This window comes from Heterodontus francisci, chromosome 3 (assembly GCF_036365525.1).
Source record: "Heterodontus francisci isolate sHetFra1 chromosome 3, sHetFra1.hap1, whole genome shotgun sequence".
NCBI lineage: Eukaryota > Metazoa > Chordata > Chondrichthyes > Heterodontiformes > Heterodontidae > Heterodontus > Heterodontus francisci.
Window position 1 is genome coordinate 142,554,656 of NC_090373.1, and position 26,742 is coordinate 142,581,397.

The 26,742-nt window shown below is 45.7% G+C and overlaps 1 protein-coding gene across 1 annotated transcript in view; it reads right to left on the reverse strand.

The window, feature by feature from the left end:
* Positions 1-1,657: 1,657 nt before the first annotated feature.
* Positions 1,658-26,742, reverse strand: part of LOC137362204 (uncharacterized) — a 130,597-nt gene continuing 105,512 nt past the window's right edge. Inside the window, exons 13-18 of the mRNA XM_068026658.1 lie at positions 20,499-20,627; positions 16,872-17,067; positions 15,543-15,667; positions 14,231-14,418; positions 5,944-6,077; positions 1,658-2,100 (exon numbers count right to left, since the gene is read on the reverse strand). Coding sequence (XP_067882759.1) covers positions 1,868-2,100; positions 5,944-6,077; positions 14,231-14,418; positions 15,543-15,667; positions 16,872-17,067; positions 20,499-20,627 — 1,005 coding nt within the window. The 3' untranslated portion in view covers positions 1,658-1,867. The remainder of the gene's footprint in view (positions 2,101-5,943; positions 6,078-14,230; positions 14,419-15,542; positions 15,668-16,871; positions 17,068-20,498; positions 20,628-26,742) is intronic.

Below are 26,742 nucleotides of genomic sequence, written 5' to 3' on the forward strand. Positions count from 1 at the left end.
CAATCTGAATGTGAAAGGAAAGTAATGACTAAAAGCAGCTTGAAATAAAATGGTTGAGGAATTTGATTGTTCATTTTGTGGCAGTTCCTTGTTCCCGATTCCCAGCAAAAAAAAAATGATTCAAATGATTAGATTTGAGTGTTCCTCATTCATAATTAGTACTGGCAGCATTTCCTATCTGCCAAATAACTGAGCAAGTTAGCATGGTCAACAAACATAGCTATTTATGCCAATCAGAAAAATGTGACATGCTTTGCCTTCCATGTATGTGCTGCACTTGGAGTGATACATGCCATGTATCAGACTGTTACATTTAAAAATATAAACAGATGGATGTGATTGGCAGATAACTGGTTCCCATTTCCCTCAGAATTACCTTGTTCTTTGAAGATGGTAAATTGTATCACAGTATCACGGCAGAGTTTGAGAAAGCACAAACCTGCTCCCAACACTCCTGTTATTCAGGGGTTCCATTTCAAACAGATCTTTTGGCAAACTTGATTCACATTATCAGGATTTAATAGCAATACTGATATAAAAGCGAAAAACATATTGTAATATTGGAACAAGAATTGTAATAAAAAGCAGTTCCCAAAAATGATGATCATTGCAACATTTACATTGCAGTTTCTAATTCTTTCCAAAGGAGCATGAATTTCACCCCATCAGTGGCACATTAAAAATACATTCCTAAAATCTGGCTACCCTTTCTGTCTAAGGCATATTTCTTCTAGAAGCAGCTTTTAGAATAAGGTCATGAAGTAACAAATGTATTACAGTACAAAGTTTCAGGGCAATTTATACTAGCTAAAACATTTCATGAAGTGAATCTCAGAAAAGGCCCGTGATGGTATTGTCCCAGATCTATCAATAAAATTTGTATTTTAACTGATTTTTTAAAAATATATTCACATATGACTGGCCTCTAAAATAGAACCACTATTTTGCATGGAGAGAGAATTTTGGCACTCTGCCTCAATCCTCCCAACTAGTCAATGATTGTGTCTCAGATACTGACACATACCCAGGGTAAAGGACATTTTAAGGTTGTTTCTATTATTCAGAATCTGGTACAAATTTTAAATGGAATGGGGATTTTCCATGTATTTATGTCAACAAAAATTCTTCTGTGATGCTGAATGTAGTAAACATTTCTTTGAATATAGGTACAGATTGCTCCAGAAGATACATTTTCTTTTTAATTGCTAATTTTTCCTTCCAAGTTAATAAAGTTCTTCAGTTCAGCTAATCTCAAGTCTCTCCTTTTCCTTTTCAAAAGGGCAGATGTATATGTAGCCTGCATTCAAACCTTCTAACAACTCCCCTTCTGAATAGGCAAACCTATTTCATTTTCTTCTGCTTCCACCTTTTTCCTCCCTTCCCCCAACATAGATGTCAACAGCTCCAACTCAGCATCTTCTGCCTTCCCCATCTCCCAACCACCCAAGAATACAAAATTAACATATGAAGGGATCAAAATTTGTACCTGCATCCTCCCACTCTGTGGCATTGAGGTTAGTGCTCAAATGTTCAGTACTGTCAGGATGCAGCTAAGTAATTTTTCTTCTGTCCACGATAAACAGCAGAGGTGAGAACAGAACTTGCAAAAACAAACTTTGAAACATTAAGCTTCAAGCAATGAAACGTTAAGGCCTGTGGCTCCCCCTGCAAACAGGGACCAGGTGGGAAATTATGATTCTGGTCAGAACACCAAATAAATAGAAGCACAGTTTAAAAAAAAAAGTCACCTGCTGTAAAGAAGCATAGACCTTATTTTGGGATATTGCTTTCAATTAACATTGAAATCATTATTGCATTTAAGATCAATAAAATAAAACCTTAAAATGCTTTGTCCAGGAATTCTAATTTAAAAACACTTCCTATGAACAATTTTTGGACCAAACTCATAATATTCTTCTCGGCTGATCCAGGCACACTCAATGGCAGATGAACTTGCCAGTGCAGCACCTCCACTCCACACTGTGAAGTCCCGATTTGCTGGGCTTGCAATGTGTACATATTTTGACAAGTCCAGAGGCACCATGGAAGAGATTTCTTTTTGTATTCTTGCTGCTAATCCAGTCAACATTGTGTTTCCACCTTTAAGAAAGTAAACAAATTTAAAAGGCCTTTTTTATGGCAACAGCAACTTCATTTTAAGCATAGTTTATTCTCCTCATCCAATTTTCTCCTCTCCAACCCAATTGCAATCCTCTTCCTGAGATCTTGACTGAAATCAGCTAGCCACTTGGGTATGGAACCTGGACTCTTGCTGGTCCAACTTGGATCAGTTACTCATTTGAAAACTGTCATCTCATAACCCAGTAAGGAAAAGGCTTGAAAACTATTTCTAACTAGACTGTCACAAGATGCTAGCTACTGTTACTGATACCAGAAAAACAACTGAGGACTCGTTGAAGGTCATAACTCTTACCCAGTATGAAATGGGGAAAGGAAGATCATGTGAATTAATCAGGCTCTAGTGAGCAATGCTCTTACAAGGATCCCTTAGAACCATAGAAAAATAATGGCACAGAAGGAGGCCATTCAGCCCATCGTGTCCGTGCCAGCCGGACAAATAAAATAACCACCCAAACTAATCCCACCTTCCAGCACCTGGTCCATAACCTTGCACTTTACAGCACTTCAGGTGCATGTCCAGGTATCTTTTAAAAGAATTGAGGGTTTCTGCCTCCACCACCCTTCCTGGCAGTGAATTCCAGACACCCACCACACTCTGGGTGAAAAGGTTTTTCCTCATGTCCCCTCTAATCCTTCTACCAATCACCTTAAATCTGTGCCCCCTGGTCATTGACCTCTCTGCTAGGGGAAACAGGTCCTTCCTGTCCACACTTCATGATTTGCCCTGGTATCCAACAGATTTAGCCTAACATCTGCAGTGAGTAAAATAAATCTCATAACCCAGTGAGCAACAGTTATTCTTTCAACTGCAATCACATCTCACATTAAGTTATCAATAAAGCCAGATGTGTTAATATGCCACATTTGCATTTTAAAAAAAAATGTTAGATCAGGGGAGTACATCAGAAAGGTTGAACGTGGAGTCAGTTCTACATTTCGTCAATATCTTGACAGGTGAAATGATAGACAGCCTTTAATAGCAGCAACTTGCACCAGTCATGCACGCCCCTCCCCCTGCAAGTCTTCTCATCGCCTGCTTTGTAATATTTGAGCAAGAGATGGGAAGGTTTGTGGGGGTGGTTGGGAGATTAAAGGGTGTATGCACATAATCAAAGGGAACCTTTGGCACTGCAAACAATCTCAGAGGAAATGGGATGTCTGGGAATGAAAAGAAATGTGCGAGAGCCCCAAAACACTTGTGTGCTGGCTGAGAGGGGTGCACTGGTAGGGAAACAAGAAGCAGGAAGTCTGAGGGAGAATCAAATACACAAAGCACAGGAATACTGAGCAACAGAAAACCAGGGTTGGGCAGCACAGCTATAAAAATACAGCAGGAGTCTGGGGAGTGCCCGCTGTGAGGTTATTAAGGAAGTCCAGGAGTGTCGTAGGTGAGTGGAGTAATCAAGAGAGTACTGGAGCTAGGAGAGAAGAGTAGGAGCCCAGGAGACTGAAATACTAAGATAACTGGTCAGCAAGCTGATGTGAAGCACACGCAAAGAGTCACAGTAGGAACAGTAAGCAAAAGAAATGGAACAGCGGAGCCGCCGTGATCTGCCGTGCGGCGGCTCATTTAAATACCCGGGTCGGCCTGCACCCCCACCCACAATCTCGAGGTGGGAGCAGGCTGTCCGAAGCCAGCAATGGCATCACCTGCCTGTGCACAGGCGTTGGTGCCATTTTAAAAGGGCAGCCGACCCTGCCTGTAAATTAAACTTTTTGAAGAGAATTCCCACCCCCCCCACGGCCCTCAAATGTAAGGAATAAAATTCTAATGCTCCTTTCCCACCCCCCACTAACAAATAAATTATGTGCCCTTTTCCCCCCAAAACACTTACCTTTGGAATATGACCTCCCTCATCTCCCTACCCCCACCCCCTAAACTGGACAAAGTTCACCTTTCCCACCATCCCCTACACTGATGATTATTTTATCCCATCCCCCACTGGCACTAAAAATCTTAACTCTTCCCCCCCCCCCCCGCTCCCCCTGTTACGTCTGCTTTCCCCAGACAGGAAATTGAAGGCGCGGGAGTGCGGACTGCCGCATTGAAGATCAAGGTGGGCCTGTAAGATCCCAGGTAAGTGCATGTTAATGTACTCATTTTATTCATTTACATATTTAGATGCAGGCCCTGTTGCCCAGCGATGGGAGGTGAGGGGCGACGAGGCCACGGAGCCAGTATGGATCAGGCCTGACCCTCCCTGCGTTGGGCTCCATGGTGGGTCTCTGCTGGAACAATCTTCCAGCCCCTCCTGCCACAGAGCCCGACGTTGGGGGCTTGGTAAAATCCAGAAGAGTACATGAAAGTAACTACAATTGAGAGGGATATTGAATAGGGACATGGCCAGGAATGGTACCTATGGAAAGCCATTGTACACTAAGGTAATGCTTATAGAGACCGCCACCACCACCCCCACCTACCCCCCCCCCCCCAGAACATAGTTCTACACGCAGGACTGTAGCTTAGATCCCAGAGTGCTGCAGGTTCTCAACCCTAACTCAACAGAGCCAACGGAACAGCCCAGGGAAGGAAAGTAGTTTAGAAGAGACAGAGGGAGCGTCCTGCTGGGCTGATTCAAGAAAGTGTGACAATCAAGCCAGTCACCATACCAATTGATATGGACAGTCAAGGTTCTTCAGACCTGTAAAAATGAGTTAATCCACACCAGGAGCTGAGGAAGTATAGGATAGTGAACAATGTTAAACTGTAAAGTGTAGAATGTATGCATTATGAACTGGAGTCTGCCAAAGACACATTCTCATGTTCAGGGAGGTCATCTGCTCCCCTAAGTGGTCTGGATGTCTTCCTTATATGGGAGTTGACTCTCTCAGCCTGATATCTACTTGTCTGAATCATGACCTGGCAATATAACATTGACCCACCCTTGTGACCTGAACCGAATATCCGCCTCCCAGGTACGCGCATTTCTTTAATCTCTCGGAACAAAGTCTCGCCTCATCTAGTGTCGTCTCAGTCTGCCATCAAATTGTTAATGTGATTTATTTTGCAATAAGGTGAATATGCAGAATGATAATTAGATTTATTTAGTTCAATTGATACAACTTATCCCCATAATAACAGAAACAATGAATATGTAATGCTATCTCTGTACACCTCTGCATTCTGACTTTTAGCTCCTACCTATTCTGGACCTTTTCTGTCCCAGAAGTGTTTCTGCTACAAAACTAGACTACCTCTTTAGTGTCCATGTCCCTCTTCTTATCTCCTGCTTCAGGAACAAACATACATAGATTCAAGAGTATTCCAACACAGTGGCTAAGAGATATTTTTCTATTATCTTGACAAGCTAATAAATTGCTTGATATCTGGAGAAAAATAACTTTCATTTCACATATCAACCATCCTTTGTCTAGGTACCCTTGACTGGAACTTGCTTTTAGAAAATCCAGCATTAATAAGAGCTCCTTTTTCAAATCCTTTCTTTTGAAAAAGGATCATAAAGTCCTGAAACATGACAATGATATTCTGTGGAATAGATAGTTCAACCTATATCTCTAACTGGAATAATGAAATCAAATGTACTCTCAGACTGTGTATAAATGCATTATTCTTTAACATTGTCCTCCACCAGCATAGTAATAGAAGTAAGGCAAGTAAATCATTGCTACCATGAACTGCTGAAAGGTTACATAATAACAAATAAAACCTGCCAACCATTTTTCATGAAGAGAATGCCCTCTAAAGGAATCAATAAAATCTTACGATATATATACCAATGCCATATTAAGTGATGCAGTTCAATTTTAGTTTATCTTGAAGCAGCTGGCCAGCCAATTTACCTGAAAGAATGATGTTTGCAGCAAAGGTTTTTCTCAGGTCTACATCACAGAGAATAATGGCGCGGAGAAGACTCTCATGAACTCCATAGTGATCTCTTCCAATCACCTCTGGTCTAAACAAAATCTCTGGAGCTCTGGAATAGGGGAGAAAAATTACAACTAATTCCTACGTTCATAGCATAGTAACCATGCAATTAACATCTCAAATTCTAGCACAGCATTTCTCACTGTCAGCTGAGCCAGAGACTTGAGCAGAACAATCTAGACTGACATTCCTGGTGAATGCTGCACTGTTGGAGGTGCAGTGTTTCAGATAAAACGTTAAACCAAGGCCTGGTCTCCCCTCTCAGGTGGATGTAAAAGATCCCATGGCATGAATTTGAAGTGGAACAGGGGAGTTATCCCTGGTGTCCTGGCCAATATTTATCCCTCAATGAACACCTCTAACCAGATGATCTGATCAATATCACATTGCTGCTTGTGGGATCTTGCTGTGCACAAATTGACAAATTGCTGCATTGCCTGCATGATAACACTTCAAAAGTACTCAGGAACATAGGAGTAGGAGCAGGAGTAGGCCATTCAGTCCATCGAGCCTGCTCCACCATTCAATACGATCATGGCTGATCAACCCATTCAATGCCTTTTTCCCCACACAATTCCCATATCCCCTTATGTCATTTGTATTTAGAAATCTGTCAATCTCTACTTTAAACATACTCAATGACTGAGCTTCCACAGCCCTCTGGGGTAGAGAATTTCAAAGATTCACAACCCTCTGAGTAAAGAAATTTCTCCTCATCTCAGTCCTAAGTGGCTTTCCCCTTATTTTGAAATTGTGTCTCCTGGTTTTAGACTCCCCAACTAGGGGAAACATCTTACCTGCATCTACCCTGTCTATCCCTTTAAGTATTTTGTAGTTTCAATGAGATCACCTCTCATTCTTCAAAACTCTGGGGAAACTGGGCCTGTATTCTCTAATCTCTCTTCATAGGACAGTCCCACCAATCCGGGAACAAGTCTGGTGAACCTTTGATGCACTCCCTCTATAGCAATAATATCCTTCCTAAGGTAAGGGGATCAAAACTGCACACAGTACTCCAGGTGCTGTCCAACCAAGGTTCAATACAATTGAAGCAAGACTTCACTACTCCTGTACTCAAATCCTCTTGTGATAAAGGCCAACATACCATTAGCCTTCCTAATTACTCGCTGCACCTGCACGTTAGCTTTCAGTGACTTATTGATGAGGACACCCAGGTCCCTTTGTACATCTACACTTAATTGACTGTAAAGCAGTTTGGAATATTGTGAAATTCCCTCTAAGCTGTGCAGCAACCCAAAAGTTGCCACACAGGCTGCACACAAGTAGGCTCCTTTAAGTTACTTTGGGTGCCTGGCCATGCAAAAAAATTTGAAGGGCCTGCACAATTTAACAAATTGCCCGTGCACTACAAAAAATTTAGAGGATACATTAATCGTGAAAGGTGCTATACAAAAACAAGTCTTTCTTTCTATGGGCTGGATTTTACAGCCCCCTGACGTCAGGGATCATGGTGTGGGGTGGGGGGGGAAATCAGGAAATGTCTCCGGCAGAGGCCTACCATGGGCCTCGATGCCAGGAAGGCCTTGCCCAATATTGCCAACAGTGGCAAGGCCTTGTGGTGACCCCCCCACTGCTTGGTGACAGACGCAGAAGTTCCATATTTAAAAAATTGCAAATAAATGAATTAATCACTTACCCGCTCCCGCCATCCATCCCGCTCAGATATTGGTGGCGGTGGCCAGCACTCTCTCACCTTCGGATCAGTGATCCGATGCGGGACACGGATGTGGAAGGGGAAACAGGTAAGTATTTCAGTGTGGGAGGTGGGGGGCGGGGGGAGCGGGGCCAAACTATTAGTGTAGGGGATGGTGGGAAGGTGTGAAGTTAAAAGTTTATGAACTTTGGTGGATGGTGGTGGGGGTGGGGGAAGGTCAGGTACACCAGGTAAGTATTTTGCAAGGGGTAGAGGCGTTGGGAAAGAGGGCAAGGAATGAATTGTATGGTTATTGGGGGTGTGGGAGAGAGGAGAGAAACATTTATTTAATTTTTAAAAATAAATTTCAAATGACTATCTCTTTAAATATTTAAACTAAATGGAAGGGCTCGAGGAGGAGGGTGGTCTGCCCTGACCACTTAAATGAGCCGCTGTATTTAATATTGCGGCGGCTCTGCGAAGTGCAGCCCATTTTGAAGCTCGTCGCGCTTATAAAATCCAACTCTATGAAAGAATTATTGAGTATGAAACATCAAATCTCAGCTCTTTAAAGCTCATCACAGGCATTTTGGCAGCATCAATGCCTCATGCTCTAATGCAGAGGAATGCAAATATGATTTTCCCAACCTGCAGAGTTTCTATCTCCGCTGTGTTTACAAACAGACCAGGGGTTGAATTTCTCTTTCCTTGGCACAGTAGTGGTAAGACAGAATTTCTGCTTGCACTCCCTAGCCCATTTTCTTGCGTTTTGAGTCGTTTGCCATGTAAGGTTGACTGTAGTGGCGGCAGGAAACCCTGCTACCAATGACCAGACAGTCAGGCATCTAATAGACAGAATTCCCAAAGAGGATAAGGCAAAAAAAAATGCTTTCAGGCCTTGACCCAAGCAAGGCCTATGGGGTGAGGATTTGGAACCAAAATGGAGGGAGAGGTGCCTCTGCTAGATCCTACAGCTGCCTTCCATCTTCCAATGAGACCTTAAAGCAAGGCCCCATCTTCCCACTCATGCAGACCTAAAAGACTCCATGGCAATATTTTGAAGAAGAGCAGGGGAGTTCTCCCCAGTGTCCTGGCCAATATTTATCCTTCAATCAACATCACAAAAAGAGATTATCTGGTCATTATTACATTGCTGGAGTTTGCTGTGCACAAATTGGCTGCCTTGTTTTCTACATTACAACAGTGACTTCACTTTACAAATACTTCATTGGCTGCAAAGTGCTTTGGGATGTCCTGTGGACATGAAAGGCGCTATACCGGGCGCTTCTCCTGTCAGTCTAGGGAGCAGTATTGAAACATAGAAACATAGAAAATAGGAGTAGGAGTAGGCCATTCGGCCCTTCAAGCCTGCTCCGCCATTCACCATGATCATGGCTGATCATCCAACTCAGTAACCTGTTCCCGCTTTCCCCCCATATCCTTTGATCCCTTTAGACCCAAGAGCTATATCTAACTCCTTCTTGAAAACATACAATGTTTTGGCCTCAACTGCTTTCTGTGGTAGCGAATTCCACAGGTTCACCACTCTGTGGGTGAAGTAATTTGTCCTCATCTCAGTCCTGAAAGATTAACCCCGTATCCTTAGACTATGACACCTGTTCTGGACTCCCCCACCATCGGGAACATCCTTCCTGCATCTACCCTGTCAAGTCCTGTTAGAATTTTATAGGTTTCTATGAGATCCCCCCTCACTCTTCTGAACTCCAGCGAATATAATCCTAACCAACTCAATCTCTCCTCATATGTCAGTCCCGCCATCCCAGGAATCAGTCTGGTAAACCTTCGCTGCACTCCCTCTATAGCAAGAACATCCTTCCTCACATGAGGAGACCAAAACTGCACACAATATTCCAGGTGTGGCCTCACCAAGGCCCTGAATAATAGCAATAGAAAGGCGGGAGGGATGAAAGTATGCCAGGATGCCAAACCGCATCTTCCCATCTGTATTGACACATGGTGGGTGGGAAAAGGTGGCCAGTGGTAGTTCCTGTAGGGGTGGGGCAAGGAAAATCCAGGTCAGGACAGGAAAGTGATAGTAGCCTCCATTGCTTCATTTTTCCCACTATGCTAATTGATTTAGGGTGCAATAGAAGAGGAAAACCCAGATTCAGGTTTTCCTCAAAAGGTAAGCAAAAATTGGAGATCACTCTCTTGCACTCCCAGGAAGCAGATTCAAGAATGTCATTCGTGCAAAACTCTCAGTAAAAAGAGAATTGTTAAAAGTGAACTGGGATGCTACAGAAGGGATCAAAGTGAGTTAGTACATGATAAATGGAAATTGGTGGGGATATTTAACAAGTATTTTGTTTCAATTTGTTTTTTTTTACAAAAAGAGAATATTGGGAAGTAAGTATTGAATTGGTTAACAGCAAGATGTGAGAGATCATAATAAATAAAAGGAAATTATTAATTAAGTAGGCTAAGCTAAAGGAGAACAAAATGCCAAGATACATCCAAGGTTCTTGAGGCTTTGCCCTACAAGGTTCTGTCTGCTAGTCACACGCTTTGTCCATCTTGAGATACAGTCCCTTTTGCATCATCCAGCATGCAGGATTGTGCCCAGGGGCTCAAGTGGCAACACAGATGTGGGTGATGTTCTGGAAAAGCAGCTGTTCTGTAAAAATATTACTTTTATGTTGCTGTTGGCCAGTGGTTAAAATTAAGAAGTCAATAGCCCTTCTGAATAGTGCAGCTTAATACTTTGTGGACAGCAAACTTGTCAATAATAATTGATGCCATGGTTACCATAAGAGTCACTGACAGCGCCATACCCATGTTTTGAACTTTTCTGCAGGTTTTCTGTAAGCAAATTGACCAGTGGTCAGTGGTTTGTGAAGCAGCACCTGGAGTGGCTATAAAAGCCAGTTCTAGAGTGACAGACTCTTGCACAGGTGCTGCAGATAAAATTGGTTGTCAGGGCTGTTACGCAGTTGGCTCTCCCCTTGCGCTTCTATCTTTTTTCCTGCCAATTGCTAAGTCTCTTCGACTCGCCACACTTTAGAAAATACACCCAACATAATGTTACGAGCTACATTCCGAACAATTGCTGCTGTCTCAATGCACTGACAGCAATGTCCAGACTTTGAGAATAAAGCACTAAACAACCCCACACACTAATGGTCCTATAATGGTTTTGTTAAGGCAGATAGAATAACCTCCATGTTCTGTTATCCTAGGGCTTGACAATAGCACGAGATTAAAAATTCTTCCCTCATTCAAATCCTTCAAACAAATTTCAGGTCAAACGAACAAAACTGTGACCTTCTGAGTAATTTGGCCCTATTATGGCAGGAAGTTATTTGCAACATATTGAACAGGATTAGTTTCCGACAAAGTCACAGGTTAGTTGCAGGAATGAGAAAATGATTGTAAAAAGTGTGTGTTTAGGGCGGAAAACACGATCTTCCCATTTACCATGACTGAAATATTCACAGTGCACAAGTCAACAGTGCTTGACTGCTTAAAACAAAATATACAACTTGCTGCAAAATAAAGTTACAGTCCCCACCATTTAAAACATCCATGTTTAAAATGGACAGTCACTTATATCATCCAAAAAACAAAAACTACCCATTTGCATCGATGTCAATTTCAAAGTTGCCACTTATAGTGCCGCACATGTAATGTCCCATTTATTTTGCACAGAAACAATTTTTATTAAGGGTCTCTGACAATTTAATAATTATCTTCCTTTTTAAGCTCAGGGCAACAACTGTTTAAAAGTGTGCAAGTCTTTGCAGCCATTGGTCAAAGAAATGGTGGTAAGGGGTTATGGAACTGGGAGAAATCCTGGACCACACCACTCACCTGTGTTATACACAGGTGGGAAACTGGATTTGAAGTGGGTCACTTCGCCTCTGCTGCAATATTAATGCTTCTATGAAATTGATCAATTGTATAGATTTTTGATCAGATTATTACCAATAGAAAACTCAATGCCTTTTCTTTTATCTCCCCTGCGACGATGGGAAAAATGGAGAATAAAATCAGAAACTCAGTCCAGCATTTGGCTGCAGCAAGAAAAACAAACAAAAAACTTGTTGGGTTGTATTGAGGATGAGTGCGAGACAGAGAGAGTTTCATGAAGATTGGTCACTCAACAAAATAAAAGAAAGGAATGGAGGATTTTTATGCCCATATTACAGTGTGGCCCCTTTATACCTGCTATTGTGTATACAGGCAAACTGTGTACACACACAATCACTGTGTGAAAAAATACATGCATAAAAAAAGTAAAAACTTTTCAAGCTTAGAACGCAAGTAAAACAGAGTCACAGCATCAGTTCTGCTACCACATCGCACATCACTAGATATTGAGGATTGATCTGGGCTTGCTGTAGGGCACAGAGACTGCTTCAAAGACCACTTTGAATCCAGCAGAATACCTGAAGCTTTGAGACTTTAAGCTTGGCTTGTGGGTGGAAACACTCATCAATATTACATTCAAGTGAAATTACATGTAACTGTTGATTTCATCTTCAATGGAAATGTTGCTCATCATCTTTTCAATAACATTTTTGAATGAATTTAATAGAAAATAGAAACAAATTGACTTTGATCTAAAATTCAACATTCAATGTACTGCACACTAATGAGTTCTATTTGTGCAAGGATGTTTGAAGGTGGGAAGGCGGAAGCAGACCATTATTATCTGTACTATATGATCAGTCACAGTCCTTGCTTTGCAAGTGTGAATAAGGCTTGTTAAACAGCTCAATGCAAATTCAAACTGGCTACAAATTCAGAACAATCCTGAAATGGGAGCCTTTTGTATCAATACAAGTCCAAAAACGTCATGGAGTGCAAATTAGTCCTCATTCTCCAAACAGAAAATGAGGGAATCAAGGTCCAAACGCAGGGAGAAACACCATGTGCCCGATATGTGCCTGTACTATGGGTGTCGCTATATTGGTATAAGCAGTTTTGCAGGTGTCCTGGGAAGCTGCTGAAAACAGGGGTTAGGTCATGCCATCTCAATGAGGGGCCTAATACCTGTCTCAGACTCTCTTGCAGAAATGGGTTTCAAGTGAGTGGAGCAGCAGCAGGTGCTCCACATATCCAATCTTGCTGCTGGCACAAAAATAGGAGGCATTGTAAGCAGCATAGATGGAAACATAAATTTACAAAGAGCAATTAATAGCTTAAGTGAATGGGCAAAACTGTGGCAAATGGATTTTAACATAGGGAAGTATGAGATCATCCACTTTTGGGCATAAAAGGATAGAACAGAGTCTAGACGGTGAAAAACTAGAAGCAGTGGAGGTCCGAAGAGATTTGAGGGACCAGGTACATAAACCATTAAAATGTCATGGACAGGTATTAAAAAAATCAAAAGGCTAATGGAATGCTGGTCGTAATATCTAGGGGACTAAAATACAAGGGTGTAAAAAAGTCATGCTATAGCTATACAAAGACCTTGTTGGACAACACCCGGAGTACTGGTGAGCAGTCTGGACAGCACACCTTAGGAAGGATATACTGACCTTGGAGAGACTGCAGCGTAGATTTACTAGAATGATACCTAGACTCCAAAGGCTAAATTATGAGGAACAGTAGAGCTGGTATTCTGTGAAATTTAGAAGACTAAGGGGTGATTTGATCAAAATTTTCAAGATGTTAAGAGGAACTGATAGGGTAGGATAGAGAGAAACTATTTCCGCTGGTTGGGGAATCTAGGACTAGGGCACGTAGTCCAAAAATTAGAGCTAAATCTTTCAGGAGTGAAGTTAAGAAACACTTCTACATGCAAAAGGTGGTAGAAGTTTGCAACTCTCTTCAGCAAATGACAGTTGATACTGGGCCAATTGTTAATTTTAAATCTGAGATTGATAGATTTCTGTTAACCAAAGATATAAGGGATATAGGGCAAAGGCCACAGATCAGCCTCTTCCTGTTCCTATGCTCTGCTTGGGATTCTTAAGCAGTCGCTGCAGACTAGGCAGCAACTGCTTCCAAAAGGTAATTTTAACATTTCTTTTTAAATGAAATTATTAAAGGTGCCAGTAGCTCTTGCAAAATGAGGTCCGAGGAATAATTTTGGGCCAGCCTCGGGCCTCGCTGCTGGTTATGGATCCAAAAGCGGGCTATAACCAATTTCCACCCCCCACCATGTGTTTTTTTGTGAGTGGGGGGGGTGGGGTGGGGGGGGGCGGGGGGAAAGAGAGGGGCTCCCTTTATTTCTTCTCTGTCCATTGACCATTTGCTCCAAACCTACACTGCTAGAAGATGTATGAGCAGAGATGATTCTCCTGACTGCTTTCCACACATTTCTTAAGAAAGTGAGCAGCCTCCTCCCATGGTCGAGATTGGCAATGTATCACGTTAGGGAATTACAGACTTGAACCGATAATGCAGCTAGCCATACCAGCATGAGATGTCTGTTGTATCAACAGCATGAGTAACACCAAGAATGTCTATAGACACATGACACATAGGATTCAAATAATCTTTGATCCATTTTCCTAACTTTATGTCACATATTATTATACCACTAAACAAAAGAGGTACATTCACATTCTCTATGTTACCTGAACCTCTCATTGTCTATTGTAACTATTTGTCCATCTGGCAATGTGTAGTTTAATTCTCCACCACTTTTAGAGCTGCCCAGTTCTGCTTCATAGTCTTCAGCAACATAACAGTGCTTCTCTTTGATATCTCGAACAATTTCCAGCTCTGCAGTAGTATTAAATGAATAACCCCTTTCTTTCAACAGCTGCAAAACCAGAAAGGTATTTAACATTAACTTTTATTTAATGAGACCACCAAACCGCAAGGAAAATGCTCCCCTTACATTAGAGCCTTGAGAAATACAATGCAGTCTATAAAGATTTAATTTCCATTCACTCCTGCTGTAGACAAGTGCTGGTATAAACATATTCTTGACATAAAACCAAAATAAGGAAAAAACATTTTCCAAAACAGCATTGCTGCTTTTAGTGCAGCAGAGAACCATCTCAAGAAATGTTGTTGCTGGGCTCCTCCACAGGCAGCAGTGCCACTGGGACCCAATACAAATGGCATTGCCATTGTAATCATTTCCATTCGTAAGCAGCTTAGGCTCAGCATTCAGCCCTCCCACTGGATTTTCACGCAATGTTTACGACACACACTTTACAACTTCAGGGAAGGGCCACAGGTTTTCCTTTTTTAAAAAAATTCCTTCATGGGATGTGGGCATCATTGGCAAGGCCAGCATTTAATGCCCATCTCTAACAGCCTTCAAGAAGGTGGTGGTGAGCCACCATTTGCAACTTTCAAACAACGTCACCGAATTTCAAAAATACTGAATTGGTTGTAGAAGTGTTTTGGGATGTCCCGAGGATTTGATAAGGCAAGAGATAAATTGAAAGGTCTTTCTTTTCTCGGTCTTCTAATTCCATACGTACAAGGTCAATTGTCATGTGCGAATACGACTATAAAATAAAATTGGATTAGTGTACAGATCACAAACAAAGTTGTGATGATGAATAATAAGGAAGGAACATTGGAACAGGAGTAGGCTGTTCAGCTCCTCGAGCCTGTTTCACCATTCAATCACATCACAGCTGATTTGTATCTTAATACAATCTACTCGTCTTTGTTCTGTAATTCTTAACACCCTTGCCTAACAAAAGATAATGCATCTACACCAAGGTCAATGAATGCCACTACACGGTGGGTAGCAAACATTTTTAAATATTTGTTCTTGGGATTTGGATGGTACCAGCAAAGCCACAACCCTAGTTGCCCTAGGGTGTAGTGGGCCTTCTCCCTGAGCTGCCCCAGTCCTTATGGTGATGAAGCTCCCACCTAACCTGTTAGATGTTCTGTTTATTTGAAAATAAACATTTTACACACCTTTCTAAGATATTCTGTGAGATCTCGACCAGCTAGATTTAAGCGCTGTATGGCATGAGGGAGGCTATACCCTTCATAGACTGGTACAGTGTGTGTGACGCCATCTCCAGAGTCCAAGATTATACCTGTCATTTGAAAAAATAGATAATTCAGAAAGTAATTAAGATTTAGTAGTTTGGGGCACAGAAAATGTTGGGATCAGTATCAAGTCTTGAAATAGTACATTCCAGAACATTAATTAGCTACGAAGAACTTTGGGGCATTTTTCTACATGAAAGGCAATCCATAAATGCAAGTTGTTGTTGGTGAACTCTTTGATAAACATAACCCAAAACTCTGACTCTAAATTACTTTGGTTTTCCTAGTTTATATTCAGTTCACAGAAGTCTCCTGTTAAAATAACTTTCCTATTCTCATATGCACTTCCCGACTCTTCAGAGAGCAAACTGTCTTCCTTCTTACATTGACTTAAATGCTGTGGTGTACAGCAAAGTCCTGGACCAGAATTTTATTCCCCCCCCCAAACAGCGGGATGGTGGCGGCGGGGGGTGGCAGCGGGGCAGGTGGGGGGGGCGGGGGAGGAGCATAAAATGGAGGGGGAGGCTCAAGAACCCTTCCCAACCCGCTCCTGCCTCCACCGCCATTTTATGCGGGGCAGCGATAGCAAAAAATGGTCCGCCTGCCCCAGGCCAATCAAGGCCCTTAAGTGGCCAGCTAACAGCCACTTAAGGGTCTCCGCCTACTGTCATGGGGATTTTACCATTGGCAAGCAGACGGGCTCGGCCTGAGAAAAGCCACCTGTAAGTAGGCGGCCATCTGACAGCCTGGGGAGGGAGGGGGGAGGCCTCCTGATTGGACACCACGTGTCCAATAGAGGGTCACCTGCCGACTCCCCAACCACCCCCAATGCCCGACGGCCCCCCCTCCCCCAATTGGCCCCCCTTGCCTCGCCGGGGCTCGACCAATCACCCCTGGCGAGGACCCAAAAACTCACCTCTTTTCCAGGGCCGTCCTTCCACTTCATCTTGAAGCTGGGTTGCAGCCCCAGCAGTGGCCACCGCTCCCGGTGGCGCTGCTGGGACTAAGCTGCCAGCTCGCTGATTGGCTGGCAGCTCCATGAGGCAGGACTTCTTGCCTCAATGAGGTGGAAGTCACGCCCAAGGCCAATTAAGGGACTGGGGACCTCAAAATACGGACTGGATCCCCAGGCCTGGCGGAGGCAGGATCACCACTGACTGTTGACATTGGGTGTCTCCAATAGGAAGAGTTCCAGCACTAACATCCCTCACTGAGACTGCACACATTAAGGAATAAAAAATTCTTATATACCTGTAGTTCTCCCTGAAGAATAAAGTGCTAGGACAGCTTGCATTGCCACATAAGAGAAAGGCACATTAAAGACTTCAAACATGATCTCAACCATTCGCTCTCGGTTCTGGTGTGGGTTCATGGCTGCTTCTGTCAGGAGGATTGGGTGCTCTTCTGGTTCAATGCGGAGTTGATGATAAAATGTATGATGCCAGATCTGAAATAAATATACTTATTAATCCTTTATTTGCTTTCATCAAACCATATTCAATAAAATGTGATTTAGCAGTCAACATGGCTCCATATCAGTACACAAACCCCTCTGAATCAGAAGGTTGGGTTCAATCACTGCTGTGAATTTCAAAGCTTAATCTAGGCTGATAATTTGCTGCAGTACTGAGAGAGTGTTGCATTGTTGCAGGTGTTGTCTTTCAGGTGAGATACTAAATTGAGGCCGGTTCAACACATAAATGATTTTTGGCATTATTTGAAAAAGAGCAGGAAAAGCTCACTAAGGCCCAGCCAATATTTAACTCTCGACCAATAATTGGTCCGTTATCTCACTTGATGTCTGTGGGAACTTTGTGTACAAACTAGCTGCTGTGTTAAGCCACATAACAGTGCCTTCATTATCGACAAAGCACTTTGGGATGTCTGGAAGATGTGAAAATTCCGACATAAATTTAACTTTTTTTAAAAAAATGTGCTAAGAATGCAGCCGATACTGGCAAAGCCACATTTATTGCTCATTCCTAATTGCCCTGTGAAGGTGATGGTGGGTCTTCTCCTTGAACTCCTGAAGTCATTGTGATAATGATGCTCCCACAATGGCCGTAGGTAGGAAATTGCAGGATACTGATCCAGCAACAATGAAGGATCAGCAATATTATCCAAGTCAGGATGGCATGTGACTTGGAAGGGATCTTGGAGGTCATGGTGTTCCTATGACATCCTTCTTGGGATGCAGGAGGAGTGAGAGCGCCAATGTCAAAATAGCAAAAATACATTGACGCAGTACTGAATTGTGATCCATGCCGTAAGTTACATTTCTTTTTACCAGGAATACCTATGAAGGCTTTCTGAATACGTTGAAAATAATGAAATCAATTTCTGTACACTGCTCAAAATCAAGTTAAACAAGGATATCACAATGTTCATATACTGTTCTGGAATATTTCTAGCAAAGCCAGATTCATTCCAATTATGTTACCTTGGGATGAACAGAGTTACATAGAATTATATAGAATTTACAGCACAGAAACAGGCCACTCAGGCCAAATGGTCGGTGCTGGTGTTTATGCTCCACTCGAGCCTCCTCCCACTCTACATTATCTAACCCTAACAGCGTAGGTGAAGGATTGCTACATTTTCTACATGGGAAGGTGGGACATGTTAAAAAAAAAACTTCTGAAAATGTGTTACAAATCTATTTCTTGTAAAATTTACAGTAGGATTAGAGAAAAGCAGAAGAACACTTTAAAATGTATTTTTCATCCAGTTGTATGAAAAGCTGTGCTAACCTGACACTATAAGGCTAATCTAACTGAGGAAAAGAGAACTTCTGAAATATGATCAAAAAAGCCGTGGTCCTTGGCTGAACTGTTGACTTTGGGGGGCTCTGGCAAACAAATGTTTTCTATATAAAGGTTCCTTCTGAACAGCAAAAGCTTACAGCTGAATTTATGGATAATAAAGTGATTATTCAAAATGATGAATGCTTATTTTAGTAAGTATGTATATTTTTAATAAAATGTCTAAATTCACTGAAGAGGGATTAAATGGATCAGGTAAACTAAAAAGGGAGGGGTCTTGGCTTGATTCTGGAAGTTAGTATTCAGAAGTTTAATTCAGAAGTAAAGAGAAGTTTCATGAGAAAGATACTTGTAAACCGAACATTAGGTTGTGCTCAAAATCTGTTCAGAGGAGTTAAACAGCGGTTGTGGCAGTTAAAGAATCATAGTATAATTGTGCAACTGCATGCTAGGTGTTAACCAAAGTGAAGCTAAAACAGGAAGACAACTAGAAAGAGTATTACAGATGATTCATTCAAAATGTTTTCAAAGGTTAGCATCGAAGCAGTGTAAAGTAATTAATTAGAGCCAAAACCGCATCTTGTTCAATAGTTCAATCACGGGCCAAGATTCTTTAACCATATTTCATAGAGTCATAGAGTCATTTACGGCACAGAAGATGGCCACTCGGCCCATCGAGTCAATGCCAACTCTCCGTAGAGCAATCCAGACAGTCCCACTCCTCTGCTCTATTCCCATGGCCCCACAAGTTTGTTTCCCTCAGGTGCCCATCCAATTTCCTTTTGAAATAATTGATTGTCTCTGTTTCCACCACCCTAGTGGGCAGAGTGTACCAGATCATTAACACTTGCTGCATAAAATAGTTCCTCCTTACACCCCCCTGCATCTTTTGCCCAAAAGCTTAAAATCCATGTCCCCGGGTCCTTGTACCACCAACTAACGGGAACCGTTTTTCTTGTGAACCTTATTCAAACCAGTCATAATCTTGTATACCTCTATCAAATCTTGCCGCAATCTCCTTTGCTCCAAGGAGAACAACCCCAGCTTCTCCAACCTAACCTTGTAGCTAAAATCACTCATCCCTGGAACCATTCTGGTAAATCTCCTCTGTACCCTCTTAAGGACCCTTGCAACCTTCCTAAAGTGTGGTGACCAGAACTGGATGCAATCCTCTAGTTGTGGCCTAACTAGAGCTTTATAAAGGTCTGGCATAACTTCCCTACTTCTGTACCCAATAATTCTATATCAAGCCCAAGCTCCCATATGCTTGGCTGACCACTCTCAATATGTCCTGCTACTTTCAAAAGTCTATGTAGATGCACCCCCAGGTTACTCTGTCCCTGCACACTCTTCAGAGCTGTGCCATTAGGTCTAGATGGCCTCTCGCCATCCCTTCAAAAATTCTTTTTTCCCTTAGTTACATTCACCCCATAGTGTCATAACCAATGATGCCTTAGGGGTGAGTCAAAGGTTAAATGGGTTAATTGAGTTGGCATATGTAAGATAACTCAAGAACTAAATGGAGCATTCCACAACATAAAAACTCTAGAACCAAATCTAAATCTCTATCTGTTATGTTTACATTACATTCTTAGCATTTCTCAAAAGGTGCTGTCTTTCACTGGGCTATGTTTCAAATGGGTGACCACAGCTGTCAAATGCCTCATCCAAACGGCTGTAGCTTAAGCTGAGTGTTGGCTGGCTATTCCACTATGTGGGTGCCATGGCTGAGTCCAATCACCAAGTGTAGAAATTTCAATTGGTGACGTTCAGAGAAAGCTTAATCCCCTTGTAGATTCTGGTGTGCATTATTTTTACACAATTGTCAACCCATTTAAAATTAGATTCTGACAGCCAAGTAGCATAAGATAGCTTTGCAATTATACTTGGACTCCACCAATTTGAATTTCCACCCTGAAACACCCACATCTAGGCACTTTCCAGCTGGCATGTGCGGGTAGCAATTAGGAATCGGAACCCTGACTGGTTTTATCCAGCTTGCTAGCCCAGGCGTGTTATAACACTGGTTTCCTTACCCAGTAAGCTTTGGAGAAATAGGGTAAATATTCTGAAATCTAAAGCTTTCAAAGTTCAGTCTGTTCCACTCTAGCGTTACCTTTTCTATTTCATCCCAGTTGGTCACAATTCCATGTTCCAATGGGTAGTGTAAGGAAAGAACGCCTCGCATGTGCTGAGCATCATGGCCAATGTAAACATCTTGCGGATTCCTCCCACTACAAACATTCTGAAGACAAAATAAACAGGATTGTAACAGGTTGCTTTGGCATTAAAGACAGGCTGTTACGTTCAGGGGTAATTTGCCAAGTTCACATGACCAGGATTATCCATCTATTTGTAAAATTGTGGGCAGCGTGAGTTTGGAAAATAGGGCCTTACAACAACAATTTACAGAATTACATAGTGCCCCTTCCATAGAGGAGTGTCTCAGCATATTTCAAAGGTTACAGGTGGACAACAATAAGAAAATACAGACCAAAAGACACAGGTGAAACATCTTTCAGGAAAATTTTGATGAGGGGGGTGAAATTGTTCTTGCGTGACAGCACACTGGCAGTCCATTCTACAATCCACCCAGTTTTCCTTCCTAAACAGATGGACTATCCCCCATTGTCCACAATCACCCATGAAGAATTTCACCAGCAAAATGTTTCAAAAAGGGGGATTTCAGGACAGAGATGGAGCTCTGTAGCTGGTGTTGAGGGGGGTGGGGGAAAACAAACCATAATCTCAACTCAGGAGAATGAAATTGGATTAGGCAGAATGGCTACTCTCCTGCAGTCACCTCCCGCAGGCCAGGTTGGCTGCTGGGAAGCCCAGTATTGCACCGGGCTGGAGTCGGTGAAATGCAGCAGGATGACTCTTTGGGGCATGCAGTTAGCTCATCGGTGGCATGGCAACGATGCCTGGTGTTCAAAATGAATGGGGCCTCTCGCTGGCAGGAATGGGTGGATGTTTTGCCCATTGCTCATTCTTCCTTGCCTGGAGTTAAAATGGGGAATCTGCAAAGTACATGAGTAATACAAGTTTTGAAATAGAGGATGGAGGAGGCTGAGCAGGTGGCCTTGACAGTAAAACAAAATTTAATTAGCTTCTCACATCTTGAATTAGAGATGAGGCTGCAGGAAGCTGGGGGGTGGGGGGGGAGGGAATGGAAGAATAGGGCTGTCTTTGCCCTACAGAGTGATGTTGAAGCAATAGGAACATTTGGCCATGGAAAAGAGGAGGTGGTCCAGAAAGATCTGGAAATATACAGCCAGGTGGGACTCATACAATCTAGACTTCTTCACAGACTAATGAAAATAGGAGTAGGCCATTCGGCCCTTCGAGCCTTCACCGCCACTCAATACGATCATGGCTGATCATGCAAACTCAGTACCCTGTTCCCGCTTTCTCCCCATATCCCTGATCCCTTTAACCTTAAGAACTATATCCAACTCTTTCTTGAATATATTTAATGATTTGGCCTCAACTACTTTCTGTGGTAGATAATTCTACAGGTTCACCACTCTCTAGGTGAAGAAATCCCTCCTCATCTCAGTCCTATATGGTTTACCCCTTATCCTTAGACTGTGACCCCTGGTCCTGGACTGCCCCGTCATCGGGAACATCCTTCCTGCATCTAGTCTGTCCAGTCCTGTTAGAATTTTGTAGGTTTCTATGAGATCCCACTCATTCTTCTACACTCTAGTGAATACAAGCCTAATCGACCCAATTTCTCTTCATACGTCAGTCCTGCTATCCCAGGAATCAGTCTGGTGAGCCTTCGCTGCACTCCCTCCATAGCAAGAACATCCTTCCTCAGATAAGGAGACCAAATTGCACACAATACTCCAGGTGTGGTCTCACCAAGGCTTTGTATAATAGCAGCAAGACATCCTTGCTCCTGTACTCTAATCCACTCGCTATGAAGGCCAAGGGTTGGCAGGTCATGTTACAGTTGTATAGGACTTTGGTTCGGCTACATTTGGAATACTGCGTGCAGTTCTGGTCGCCGCATTACCAAAAGGATGTAGATGCTTTGGAGAGGGTGCAGAGGAGGTTCACCAGGATGTTGCCTGGTATGGAGGGCGCTAGCTATGAAGAGAGGTTGAGCAGATTAGGATTATTTTCATTAGAATGACGGAGGTTGAGGGGGGACCTGATTGAGGTGTACAAAATCATGAGAGGTGCAGACAGGGTGGATAGCAAGAAGCTTTTTCCCAAAGTGGGGGATTCAATTACTAGAGGTCACGAGTTCAAAGTGAAAGGGGAAAAGTTTAGGGGGTATATGCGTGGAAAGTTCTTTACGCAGAGGGTGGTGGGTGCCTGGAACGCGTTGCCAGCGGAGGTGGTAGACGCGGGCACGATAGCGTCTTTTAAGATGTATCTAGACAGATACATGAATGGGCAGGAAGCAAAGAGATACAGACCCTTAGAAAATAGGCGACATGTTTAGATAGAGGATCTGGATCGGCGCAGGCTTGGAGGGCCGAAGGGCCTGTTCCTGTGCTGTAATTTTCTTTGTTTTCTTTGTTCCAACGTACTATTTGCCTTCTTAACTGCCTGCTGCACCTGCATGCTTACTTTCAGCGACTATTGCACAAGGACACCCAGGTCTCACTGCACCTCCACCCTTCCCAATCTACCGTCGTTCAGATAATAATCTGCCTTTCTGCTTTTGCCACTAAAGTGGATAACCTCACATTTATCCACATTATACTACATCTGCCATGTATTTGCCCAGTAGATTTGTGAAGCTTGAGAGCACAGAGCTGATTACTATATTGGGGATGGGTGGGACTGGGAAACCATAATTTCGTGAGAATAAAAAAAAAAATCAAAGATGGAGGAAAGGCAGATTGAACAGATTTGATTGCGATCAATGGCAACATGTGTGCAAATCAGAGCGATGAGGCCGCTGGGTGTCGTTACAGAAATTATGAGTTTTCCCTCCAGGAATAGACAGAGAGGGTGGATGAGTTAGAGGCAGAGAAGAGGATGAAGATGGTGAAAGAGTTGATGAAATGTGGAGAGACCCTGTTGATCATTGTGAAGCTGGGGGTTAACAGGTCTTGAATGATAGCAAGGCTAATGAAATAGCTGTTGTTATGGTCAAATGAGAGGGATCAAAGGCTTCCCTCTTTTCCCCCCCTCAGGTTTTCTTGAATTTAACCATAAAAGAGGTTACCTTCATTGTACCTAAACCAAATAGAACACACACATACACTGCACAACACACACACAGGTTACAGAGTGGGGAAAGGTAGATTGGTTGAATTAGAGTCCATAGATAAAAAGGGTATACAGTCTATGGAGTTTGGTGATTCGGCTGGCTTCTAGATGAATTCGGTGGTCCTGAGGCTTTTAGTTTGAAGAGATAGATGACTGGTTCAGTGGGTTTCTTGGAGACAGCAATGTGGATGATTTCCTGCAACGGGGTTTCTGATTGTAGCTGGAGTACCTACAGGCAGGATGTGAAAACTTTCAAGCTGGAATAGAGAGAACGAGAGAGAGCGCGCGAGAGAGAGAGCGCGAGAGAGAGAGCGCGAGAGAGAGAGCGCGAGAGAGAGAGCGCGAGAGAGAGAGCGCGAGAGAGAGAGCGCGAGAGAGAGAGCGCGAGAGAGCGCGCGAGAGCGCGCGAGAGAGCGCGCGAGAGAGCGCGCGAGAGAGAGCGAGAGAGCGCGCGAGAGAGAGAGCGAGAGAGCGCGCGCGAGAGAGCGAGAGAGCGCGCGCGAGAGAGCGAGAGAGCGCGCGCGAGAGAGCGAGAGAGCGCGCGCGAGAGAGCGAGAGAGCGCGCGCGAGAGAGCGAGAGAGCGCGCGCGAGAGAGCGAGAGAGCGCGCGCGAGAGAGCGAGAGAGCGCGCGCGAGAGAGCGAGAGAGCGCGCGCGAGAGAGCGAGAGAGCGCGCGCGAGAGAGCGAGAGAGCGCGCGCGAGAGAGCGAGAGAGCGCGCGCGAGAGAGCGAGAGAGCGCGCGCGAGAGAGCGAGAGAGCGCGCGCGAGAGAGCGCGAGAGCGCGCGCGATGAGAGCGCGAGAGCGCGCGCGAGAGAGCGCGAGAGCGCGCGCGAGAGAGCGCGAGAGAGCGCGAGAGAGCGCGAGAGCGCGCGCGAGAGAGCGCGAGAGAGCGCGAGAGCGCGCGCGAGAGCTGCGCGCGAGAGAGCGCGAGAGAGAGCGCGAGAGAGCGCGAGAGAGCGCGAGAGAGAGCGCGAGAGAGAGCGCGAGAGCGCGCGCGAGAGAGCGCGAGAGAGCGCGAGAGAGCGCGAGAGAGCGCGAGAGCGCGAGAGCGCGCGAGAGAGAGCGAGAGAGCGCGCGCGAGAGAGCGCGAGAGCGCGCGCGAGAGAGCGAGAGAGCGCGCGCGAGAGAGCGAGAGAGCGCGCGCGAGAGAGCGAGAGAGCGCGCGCGAGAGAGCGAGAGAGCGCGCGCGAGAGAGCGAGAGAGCGCGCGCGAGAGAGCGAGAGAGCGCGCGCGAGAGAGCGAGAGAGCGCGCGCGAGAGAGCGAGAGAGCGCGCGCGAGAGAGCGAGAGAGCGCGCGCGAGAGAGCGAGAGAGCGCGCGCGAGAGAGCGAGAGAGCGCGCGCGAGAGAGCGAGAGAGCGCGCGCGAGAGAGCGAGAGAGCGCGCGCGAGAGAGCGAGAGAGCGCGCGCGAGAGAGCGAGAGAGCGCGCGCGCGAGAGAGCGAGAGAGCGCGCGCGAGAGAGCGAGAGAGCGCGCGCGAGAGAGCGAGAGAGCGCGCGCGAGAGAGCGAGAGAGCGCGCGCGAGAGAGCGAGAGAGCGCGCGCGAGAGAGCGAGAGAGCGCGCGCGAGAGAGCGAGAGAGCGCGCGCGAGAGAGCGCGAGAGCGCGCGCGAGAGAGCGCGAGAGCGCGCGCGAGAGAGCGCGAGAGAGAGCGCGAGAGAGAGCGCGAGAGAGCGCGCGCGAGAGAGCGCGAGAGAGCGCGCGCGAGAGAGCGCGAGAGAGCGCGCGCGAGAGAGCGCGCGCGAGAGAGCGCGAGAGAGCGCGCGCGAGAGAGCGCGAGAGAGCGCGAGAGAGCGCGAGAGCGCGCGCGAGAGAGCGAGAGAGCGCGCGCGAGAGAGCGAGAGAGCGCGCGCGAGAGAGCGAGAGAGCGCGCGCGAAGAGAGCGAGAGAGCGCGCGCGAGAGAGCGAGAGAGCGCGCGCGAGAGAGCGAGAGAGCGCGCGCGAGAGAGCGAGAGAGCGCGCGCGAGAGAGACGAGAGAGCGCGCGCGAGAGAGCGAGAGAGCGCGCGCGAGAGAGCGAGAGAGCGCGCGCGAGAGAGCGAGAGAGCGCGCGCGATGAGAGCGAGAGAGCGCGCGCGAGAGAGGCGAGAGAGCGCGCGCGAGAGAGCGAGAGAGCGCGCGCGAGAGAGCGAGAGAGCGCGCGCGAGAGAGCGAGAGAGCGCGCGCGAGAGAGCGAGAGAGCGCGCGCGAGAGAGCGAGAGAGCGCGCGCGAGAGAGCGAGAGAGCGCGCGCGAGAGAGAGCGAGAGAGCGCGCGCGAGAGAGCGAGAGAGCGCGCGAGAGAGAGCGAGAGAGCGCGCGAGAGAGAGCGAGAGCGCGCGCGAGAGAGAGCGAGAGAGCGCGCGAGAGAGAGCGAGAGAGCGCGCGAGAGAGCGAGAGAGAGCGAGAGAGCGCGCGAGAGAGAGCGAGAGAGCGCGCGAGAGAGAGCGAGAGAGCGCGCGAGAGAGAGCGAGAGAGCGCGCGAGAGAGAGCGAGAGAGCGCGCGAGAGAGAGCGAGAGAGCGCGCGAGAGAGAGCGATGAGAGCGCGCGAGAGAGAGCGAGAGAGCGCGCGAGAGAGAGCGAGAGAGCGCGCGAGAGAGAGCGAGAGAGAGCGAGAGAGCGCGCGAGAGAGCGCGCGAGAGAGAGCGAGAGAGCGCGCGAGAGAGAGCGAGAGAGCGCGCGAGAGAGCGCGAGAGAGAGCGAGAGAGCGCGCGAGAGAGAGCGAGAGAGCGCGCGAGAGAGAGCGAGAGAGCGCGCGAGAGAGAGCGAGAGAGCGCGCGAGAGCGCGAGAGCGCGAGAGAGAGCGAGAGAGCGAGAGAGAGAGCGAGAGAGCGAGAGAGCGAGAGAGCGAGAGAGCGAGAGCGCGCGAGCGCACGAGCGCACGAGAGAGCGAGAGCGAGAACGAAAGCGAGAGTGAGAACGAAAGCGAGAACGAAAGAGAGAACACACGAGAACGAGAGAACGAGGGAGAGAAAACGAGAGAGAGCGCGCGAGCGAGAGAGAGAGAGTGCGCGAGCGCGAGAGCGCGCGAGAGAGAGAGCGCGCGAGAGAGAGGGAGCGCGAGAGAGAGAGAGAGAGAGAGAGGGAGCGCGCGAGAGAGAGAGAGAGAGAGAGGGAGCGTGCGAGCGAGAGAGAGAGAGAGAGGGAGCGCGA